Below are 9,356 nucleotides of genomic sequence, written 5' to 3'. Positions count from 1 at the left end.
AAAGAGATGAATGAAGCCAGGAGCATCAGTGACGGACACAAACTGTCTATATTTTGTGTGTGTGTGTGTGTGTGTGTGTGTGTGTGTGTGAGTGTGTGTGTGTGTGTGTGTGTGTGTGTGTGTGTGTGTGTGTATGATGTGTGTGCATGTGCTTCACAGATTCTAACTTTTGAGAGTGCTTCAGTATGTTAGTGAGTTTCTGAATTCAAGAGTGTGTTCACATCTCCCTCCCTCTCAGACCACACAGTGCTTCTCCGACGCTCTGTTGTCTCCACTGATATCCCCCTGAGCTACTTCTTAGAGGTTCATATCCCTGCTTCAAGCTGCAAGCAAGAAAAAGGGGAAAGAATTACAAAAAGGATTATAAAAAAATGACAATAGGATAATATGAAAAAAGGCAAGCATCAGTGCAGTACCTTCAGTGATCTTTACTCTGCAATCTCATAGTCATCTCAGTGTCCCTGAGTGGATAAAGCCAAGTTAGCCTCTTAAGACAGGTACGTAGGAAATGAAAATCAGACACAAAAAAGAGCATCTACTCACTGCCGTGGAATGGCTCAGCTTGTCAAAGCGGAATTTAAGATTGGAACGAGGAGATGTCTTTTTGTTGAAATCTTAGCATTGGCAAAACGAAGGTAAAAAGACAGGTGGATTTTAAAGTACAATAAAAGCAATAAATGACAATATCACAAACAAAAAGCAGATGTTGGCGACAGGTGACTCATAGTAGTAATATAGAATAGACTACATAGATGTATTACAGTTACCTGTGGGGCTCCGACACATGATGACTGGCGTTCCTGAACTCTGACCTTCCACACTGAGGCTGGGGCTATACACTGGGGGGTAACTTGGTGAAACTGCGTTGTTCTAGCAAAAAAAGGAAAGAAAGAGAATTGATATGGCTTAGCATTAACTCCTGTCTGCTTCTCTCTCTGTTTCTGTGTCTGCTTGCCAAACACCACTGACACACACACACACACACACACACACACACACAAATGTAAGTATGCACACACACACACACACACACCCAAACAATCCAACGTACTGGGTCCGCCTCCTCTAGGGTGTCTAGCGTGTCCCCATCTCCTGCAGCGCTACTGAAGCTGCTGGTGCTGGAGGACGACCTGGAGATGTGCTTCCCATTGCTGTCTTTCATCTTCAAGAACGGTCTGCAGAATCAGAGAGGAAAAAAGGGAGAGACAAGAGTTAAAGACAAGAGTCAGATGAGTTGTGGAGACTTACACTTCAAGTAAGCTACTTACAATGTGTTCATGATATGTGAATTAATGCGGCTCAAGATATCAGCAGTATGTCTACATAATACACACATACACACGTGTCATTGCCTAAATACATTAACGTGAATATTATTTAAAAGTAGTCAGTCTCTTTGCTTTTTATAGCCACAGGTCTAAGATAATTCTGTGGACTCTTTTTTAGAAAGGGAAGTAAATACAGGTAGTGCAAAGAATCCACAGAGGAGTATTTCCATCCAGTCCATAACTCACCTATCCTTGCTGAGGCAGATCTCTGGAGAGCTGGGGTTGGATGAGGTCTCTGACCTCACTTCCTGTGATGGCTGACCACAGTCTGAATTCCTTTGGTCACTGTCAATACAAAACAAAACTCAGCTGAACAACCACTACTGATGTGTGTGTGTGAGTGTCTTTTCATTTAGACTGAAGTTCAGAAAATTATGTTTTGCTTGCTTCAAAGCTTCCAAATCGCATACTAAATCGCATCGTGCCGCCTGCATTAAGTACCCAATTAAGATGATGGGTAACAAACACAGTGGGGGCCCTTTCTGAGGTAGGAGGCTGAGGCTGGGAACTCCAGCTCTGGTTGGTTAGCTCTGTGTGCTGACCTGCGTGAGAGGCGCTCAGTCTGGCCGTCTACGCTCGTGTGCAGCCGAGGAAAAAGCCCTGAGCGCCGCTTCACTGGGCTCTTCAGCGGAGACTTTGGACCTGATGAACCCTGAGTTTGAGAGAGAGAGAGAGAGAGAGAGAGAGAGAGAGAGAGAGAGAGAGAGAGAGAGAGAGAGAGAGAGAGAGAGAGAGAGACGGGAAGAGGGGGAATATGGGGGAGAGGAGAGAAAGGGGAAGAGACAGAGAAGGGGAGAGGGGGGAGAGGAGAGAAAAAGAGAAGAGAGAGAGAGAGAAGGGATGAGGGGGAAGAGGAGAGAAAAAGAGAAGAGAAAGAGAGACAAATGAAAGAGAGTGAGAAAAGGAACGAGAGTGCATGAGAAGAGAGAGAGCAAGAGACATGTGTGAGTGAGAGAAACAGAAAGAATAGTGGGATTGCGGAGGGAATGAGTGAAAGAGAAAGAAAGAGTGTGTGAGAAAAACATAGAGAGAATTAGACAGATAGTAATGACTGTTAAAAAAGAGACAGTATTCAGAGCTGAATGCCCTAGCAGCTAGCACTAGGCATCAATGAGGAAAAATGTGATATGTATGTGATAATGGACTTAATTGACTAGCAACATTATCCTTGCACAGACTAAGCTGAAAAGGCTCCTTTTAAGTGTGTGAAAGAGAAATAATGATTCTCCACTCACCACATGGGCACTTTTACTGCCGTCTGCCCCCACCTGTGTCAGCCCCCCGCCGCTCAGGCTGGTGGGCACACCCCCTCCCACCATGGAGTAGCGGTTGCTTTTGTGAGAGCCCACCATCGTATCCATGGAGTGACTCCTCACTCTCATCGCCCGCTGCGGGGTGAAGAGGTAATGGATGATTGGCAACAGCGGGGACAGAAGTGGCAGAAGGCAAGGTAATGAACGAACACTTAATGGCTTTTCACGGGTCAACAGAACATGAATAAGACCAGGGCCTTAATGTGGATGGGCATTAGAAAAGTAGAGATAAAAAACTGAAAAGATCAGAGACGGACACATTGCAGACAGCTGCAAGATACATGCGAGTTCATGTTATTTTTGTATATAAAATTGGAGACAAAATTGAAAAAATAGAGAGACTCAGACAGAAAATAGATCGATGGAGGGAGAGGGAACAGAGCGTGTGACAAAGAGACAGAAAAAGGGGTGGCGGGCGATGAAGGACAAAAGAGACATTGAGCAAGACATACACAGACATAGAGACAGCCACTAGAGGGCGCACACCATCCATTTTCAGCAGCAGCTCATCTTAAGCAATAAGCCACTAATATGCAGAAAAAGGGCTCCTAGCCAATGCATTAATGAGCCACAGAGCTCTGGCTAGCGGCATCTACAGCACTACCTACTTTATGTAATGTTGCACGGTGGGTACAAACCTTAATGGACTCGATTAGCCCACTGTGACCCCCATTCTCCATTTTGTCTTCCTCAGAGCTGACTGGAAGACCCAGCATGACCTGGGTCTGTCTGTGGAGCTCGTCGTGGAGGTTGTCAAGGAGGGCAGCACGCGTCCTCTCCTAACAAATGGACATGTATTTACACACACGCACAGGCATCCACATACACACAGACAAATATGAATTGTATATATTATGTAAATATAAAACAACACCAAAAGGACAGATATTGTATTTGTTATATTAATTCAGATTAAGCCTATCTTGAATATTATGTAATAAATAATACAAATATGTTGAACACATTTTTGTCAAAAATCACATTTCCTGCTCTCCATTCACATTCTGACACATCCACAAATGTTCACACACACACACACACACACACACACACACACACACACACACACACACACTCAACACTGATATAACAATGGTGCACGAATATTGTGCTGAAAAGGAGGAATTTTTACGGAATGCTCTGAAAAGCAGAGCAGCCCTTAAATAGCGTCCTTCTTGGCTCTCTTTTTTCACTCACCTCCAGCCTGGCGAAGCGCTCGGACTTGTAGCAGGCATTCTCTGCATTTATCAGCTTCGTCAGCAGGAACTCTCTGAATTCTGGGCCCTGGGTAGACAGGCAGGGAGACATTCTTCACCGTGTGTACACACATAGCCATAGCAAAGCTGATATGCAGATGTGCTAATGGCTAAAAAAAAAACATTCTTAAGGATGATATCCTTAAACATGATCCCAATAGTGTACTGCGGGTAAAGAAATACCAAAACAAGCATCATCCATTTGTACAACGGATAATCGGTCAGTCTTTATCCCCAAAACAACACTCAAACATCATGGACTGCTTCCGAATGATCACAATGGTGCAGTAATATTGCACAGTCGCATATACCCAGATAAATGTAGAAATGCTGAGACAATGCATTCACCTTTTTAAAGACAGCTGGATCTGGCAGTGGTGGACCAAAGCATGGGACATCTTCACGTGCTGTTGCAGACACCTGCAAAATACATGTGACTGATTCATGGCATGCCTTTTTTTACATGATGGGGCACTGATTCAACACTGGCGTCATCTACTAATGTGTAGCTATACATTGTCATACTGATAACATAGAGGTAACTATTTCCAGTCAACTGGCATTGTCTATAGGTACCTTATATGTAGTGTCATCTGTGCATGGGTTCTCCACTTGCACTATAATGTAGGCATGGAGGAAGTTGGACGCTATCATATCGGGCACAAACGGTGTAGCCTCTTCCTGGAACACCAGCGCTACAATGTCATTTCCTATATGCCGTTTCCTCTGAAGCTGTGACACAATAAAGAGAAGGAAAAGGAGATGTCAGTCAGTTGACAGTAAGTGTGTGTGACTTTGGCAACACTCGTGACACCTGGGGACACTTAAAGAGTGCCACCAGGAAAGAGTTGTTTTAAATGATACATTACACGTAAGAGTATGAAAGGATGGTTATCATTCATATAATAGTGAATTAATCAAAAGTATTCTGAAATCCCTTTCACGGTATGTCCACCTAGACTTGCTTTTTCATGACAACATGGATTGAAGTCTAACAGGAGCTGATTATGTTCGAGCACATACTGTACCTGCTGTGTGTCTCCCTCTGTATACGGCAGCTTTGTGGAGACGTGGAACATGACCTCTTGCTCCCGGAACACTGTGTAGACCGACTGACTGCCAGTCTGTCCATGGGAGACATCAAGGCCACCGCGAAACCTGTCAGACACAAGAAGATGCCTGGATTAGTGGTTTGACAGACACATGCATATATACCTCTCTAAAACATACACACACACACACACACAAACACACACAAACACACACTCACACAAACACACACACATACATACACACACACACACACACACACACACACACACACACACACACACACACACACACACACACACACACACACACACACACAGGCACACAGGTGTACATGTTAGTTTTATTAGTAACTCCTGAAGCTCAGCTATTTGTGCTCAAATCAATTCCTATCCAAAGGTCAGGAGCTGGACTCCCAAGGTGTATTAAATATTTGCTTTCCCTGTCAGGTAAGTTTGGTCTAAGGGCTCTAAAGACTGCTGAGGACTGCTGTGCAAATGTGAAATGTTTACCATCGCTCATTTTTAGCCCTCTAGTGCTTTTTCTTCATTACAACTGTTTACTCAGCTCTCCTATGGTTTCCAGATTCTCCTTACCGAGGAATCATAACACATTAAATAAAATATTCTATCCATCAGTTATCATCCTTCTCTCTCTCTCTCTCTCTCTCTCTCTCTCTCTCTCTCTCTCTCTCTCTCTCTCTCTCTCTCTCTCTCCCTTTCTCTCTGTCTCTTTCTTTTCAGTTTGTGTCCATCCCCTGATCACACACTCTCCTCTCTTACCCTTTGAATTCCTGCAGGTCTACGCAGTCTCCCAGCACACCGAGGAACTCAGTGAAAGCAGGCGTCTCCTTGCTGTTCCTGAAGAGGTCTTCCTCAGATGTCTGCAACAGAGCAGGGAGAGCAGGGAGAGATTATGATCTGGGCACCGGGAAGATGTGAGCCAGGATTATGCCACCAATTATATAGCACAAAAGTCCCACAATAGTGGGCAGTGAGCAAAATTATAACTGCTTTGCCATCAAATATGACCAGATACAGACAGAATACTGTGTAAACAGTTTGTCCAGGGTATCAGGGATCAAAGACTTGAATGAATGTATGATGCAGCAGTTATCACTCTTTTTAAATCAAATGTACTAAATTCAAAACATTCCCTGAATTATACACAGTTAATGCATACAGAACACCAAATTGAAACAAGGCTTTACTTGGGAAGAGCTCTCACCTGCCCAAACCCCTGGTAGACGACACCAAACTTGAAGGTGTTGTTCACTTCATGTTCATCATAACTGACTATCGACTGGGAGCCCTGGCAAATAGAATTATAAATCATTTTTGAAATCTCATTATAAATACACATATAATAATCACACTATTTGAGGATGGTTGTGATAGTGCATTCTTGTTAATTTTGCCTAATTTTGGCAATCTTCACACAAATGTCTATGAATGATCGCTAATCAACAGGAAACCATAAGTAAGGTACACACCCAGTTGAACCCTATCTTGCAACATAATGACAATGTTTCATGTGCTTTTTCGCAACAAACTCTTTAAAACATTCTTTGTTATTTCAACACTAGTGTTTTCTAAATTCAGATGCCCAACACCACCCTTAAAGCCTACAAGCACAGTGACCAAAGACAGACTGGAGACTGGCAAAAGACATTTCCTCATTTTGGAGATTCTTCCTGCTGCCAAGAAGAGAAACACTAGTGTGGGAACCTGAAGCCTGATCTTTGCATTCGCCTTATTTTAGACTAAACGGATGTTACTGTGAATGCTTTGAGGAACTTCCCTATAAGCCATTTCTAAGCCTTCGAATTGCCGGGCACTCATGGAGTTTCATCACTTTATTAGCTAACTACTATTGTAGTGTTTTTTTCTTTTTTTGAAATGCCAGATTATGCAAGATTAAAAAGAGAAGGTGAACAGTTGGGCAATTGGGAAAGAAGCTAACTTTCATTTATCCGACTGTATCGGTTGACTGATGTCTTAGTGATGAGATTATACCATAACGGAAAATACTGTGGAATAAATAAATATGAAAAGAGCTGCATTTGACATTTACAAATGGCCATAAAAGTAAGACAAATGACAGTCTTGCTGGCATATGGGCAACGGAAAGCAATGGGCATTTCATTAGTGAACAGAAGTCAACAAGTCAACCTCTCTCCAGACTAATGGGGAAGTGCCCTTATCCTTTATAGGCTGAATGAATATAAATGAAATATCCATACCATTGAAATAACTTGCATCCTAATCTACAGCCTACGTTGGATTTGGCCATGTGTTTGTTTTATGAAACCCACCTTTGGGTATAACACCGGCTGGAATTTCAGGTTAGAAATTTCTTCACACAGGAGCTATTTGAGAGAGGTAGGGTAAGGGAGAGGAAAGAGAGATAAACAGACAGAGGTCCATTTTAAAAGGGCAAGTTACATTTTAAGGACTTGTACATTATTTGAAGGAGGTCATGCATTGGAAGAGACATATGGGCTAATATGACGGTGTGCAAACCTTCGCTAACTGAGCGATGCTTGGGAGCTCCGTCAGGCCTACCAGTGAGATCTTGTCATAGACTGTCTTAAACTGAGATCTGTAATCAACACAAACAATGAATCAAGCCAAACAACGAATCAAGCCAAACAACTAATCAAGCCAAACACATGAGTGTGTGACGAAGCAAGACTGCTCTCTCTAAACAGATTGCTGTCAGTGTGCTGATACAAACATCTCCTGTTTAAAATGTTTACAATGAACGCCGTATGCCAGCCATTGATCAGAGCCTTATGGTGTTTTATTTTCCCATGCCGTCTATGCACTATGATGTCTAAGCACTAACTGCAGCTGGAGCACACTGGAGCTGGTCCTCATGTTAGCCTGATCCATTCCAGTTTGCGGTTTTGTCTGGGGCAAGGCTTACCTGAGGATGATGTGCAGGTACTCTTGGTCCTCCACTTCCTCATGTTTCATAGAGAGAATGAGGTTGCCATGGCTGCTTGCTGTGCAGTAGAAATTAAGATGTTCCTGTAGGAGTGGGAGACGTTCATTTTTAGTTTAGAAAAAGCAGCATATAATTTTCAATTAAGCCAGTGCAATACAAAACAGACAGCATACCATTTTCAATTACTATCAAACATATAAACTCAAAATTTAATTTCATGGTTACCTCCACAAGCAAAAGGTTAATTTCAAAAACAGAGAGGTCATACAGAAGGATCAAAGGATTTTAGCACTGTAATCACAAACAGAAAAATTGTGTAGGACATCAAGCTTTATTGTCATGAAGTGCCCCACCTTGCCGAGGAAGTGCTTGCGATAGGCTCGTGCTGCACTGTTTCTCTCCAGACGGTAGCCGAAACCCCCCTCGGGGCCTGTCCCCTCCCCATCCTGCCCATTACAGGTGCCGGGGTCCTCGGTGGATGGGACGTCACCACTGGCCTCAGCGCCCTCTATCCAGTACCCCCCAAACTGAGGCAGGATGACCTGGGGATACGGCTCACCCCTTTTGAGGACCTGTGTGCAACATCAAGAAACCCAGTAGGAATGCTTCAAAAATACTTCCTCATCTGACTTATCCTCAAACAGATATTATGACAAGGCTGCGTTTTCGAGATTTTAAATAAAGCAGCAGACTGAAGCTATAATCTCCACATTCTTTTATGGGTTTGTGCAATGAGTCACTCACCTCTTCAATCACTGGATATGGGATGTAATCATCCTGAAGGAGATATGCAACAGTCCGTAAGTCATGTACAGTCACACATTTACTCCTTCAGACACCTTCTCCTTAACCCGCTCACAATATAAAAGATGACGATCATACCGAACAATGAGGGCTAACACTGGCCATGCTCTGTGAAATGTGCAGACATTACACGCTGGATTAAGACTGCAAGGATGAGAATGCGGGTCGTTCGAAAAAACAGAAGCGATGGGGGGAAAAGAGATGCTGGTGAAGAGTCATGGAGTGTATGACGTAGCGGCAAACTGCTTAAATCTGCAATTACATTTCTATTTGAGGATTATTTAGACTTTGAGCTTTAAATATCTCCTCAAATGATCATGCGCGTAAGTACTGAGGAAATGAAATGAGGAAAACACCCACCAGCCACCACTTAATACCCATCACAGGCCTGACTACAACACACTCTTTCACCTTGGGAAATGACCTTGCAACTTTGTCTTATTCTCACAGTCTAAGGTTGAACAAAGGTATCCATGGCTGATGATATGGTTCATGGATTGATGTATGATGCATCACAAACAGAAGAAAACACTCAGACCAAGGTTTCAATATTCACATTGATATTCTTATTATGTATTAATATTACATTACCTTAACAGAAGCAGTCATTCAAATAACAAATAACAGGAGTAAAGTCTTAAACTGTGTAAACTAGA

At 43.0% G+C, this 9,356-nt stretch overlaps 1 protein-coding gene across 1 annotated transcript in view; it reads right to left on the bottom strand.

Moving 5' to 3' along the window:
• Positions 1-305: 305 nt before the first annotated feature.
• Positions 306-9,356, bottom strand: part of rap1gap2b (RAP1 GTPase activating protein 2b) — a gene marked incomplete at both ends in the record, with an annotated part of 36,831 nt that continues 27,780 nt past the window's right edge. The window contains 19 exons of the mRNA XM_080845816.1: positions 306-323; positions 544-614; positions 768-870; positions 1,052-1,175; positions 1,515-1,613; positions 1,871-1,970; positions 2,560-2,716; positions 3,280-3,420; positions 3,839-3,925; positions 4,246-4,317; positions 4,474-4,629; positions 4,926-5,055; positions 5,730-5,830; positions 6,175-6,258; positions 7,262-7,315; positions 7,470-7,548; positions 7,876-7,979; positions 8,250-8,468; positions 8,641-8,673. Coding sequence (XP_080701942.1) covers positions 306-323; positions 544-614; positions 768-870; positions 1,052-1,175; positions 1,515-1,613; positions 1,871-1,970; positions 2,560-2,716; positions 3,280-3,420; positions 3,839-3,925; positions 4,246-4,317; positions 4,474-4,629; positions 4,926-5,055; positions 5,730-5,830; positions 6,175-6,258; positions 7,262-7,315; positions 7,470-7,548; positions 7,876-7,979; positions 8,250-8,468; positions 8,641-8,673 — 1,932 coding nt within the window. The remainder of the gene's footprint in view (positions 324-543; positions 615-767; positions 871-1,051; positions 1,176-1,514; positions 1,614-1,870; positions 1,971-2,559; positions 2,717-3,279; positions 3,421-3,838; positions 3,926-4,245; positions 4,318-4,473; positions 4,630-4,925; positions 5,056-5,729; positions 5,831-6,174; positions 6,259-7,261; positions 7,316-7,469; positions 7,549-7,875; positions 7,980-8,249; positions 8,469-8,640; positions 8,674-9,356) is intronic.

This window comes from Sprattus sprattus (assembly GCF_963457725.1).
Source record: "Sprattus sprattus genome assembly, chromosome: 1".
Lineage (NCBI taxonomy): Eukaryota > Metazoa > Chordata > Actinopteri > Clupeiformes > Clupeidae > Sprattus > Sprattus sprattus.
The sequence above is the reverse complement of the archived record's forward strand: the minus strand, read 5'-3'. Positions and strand labels throughout refer to the sequence as shown.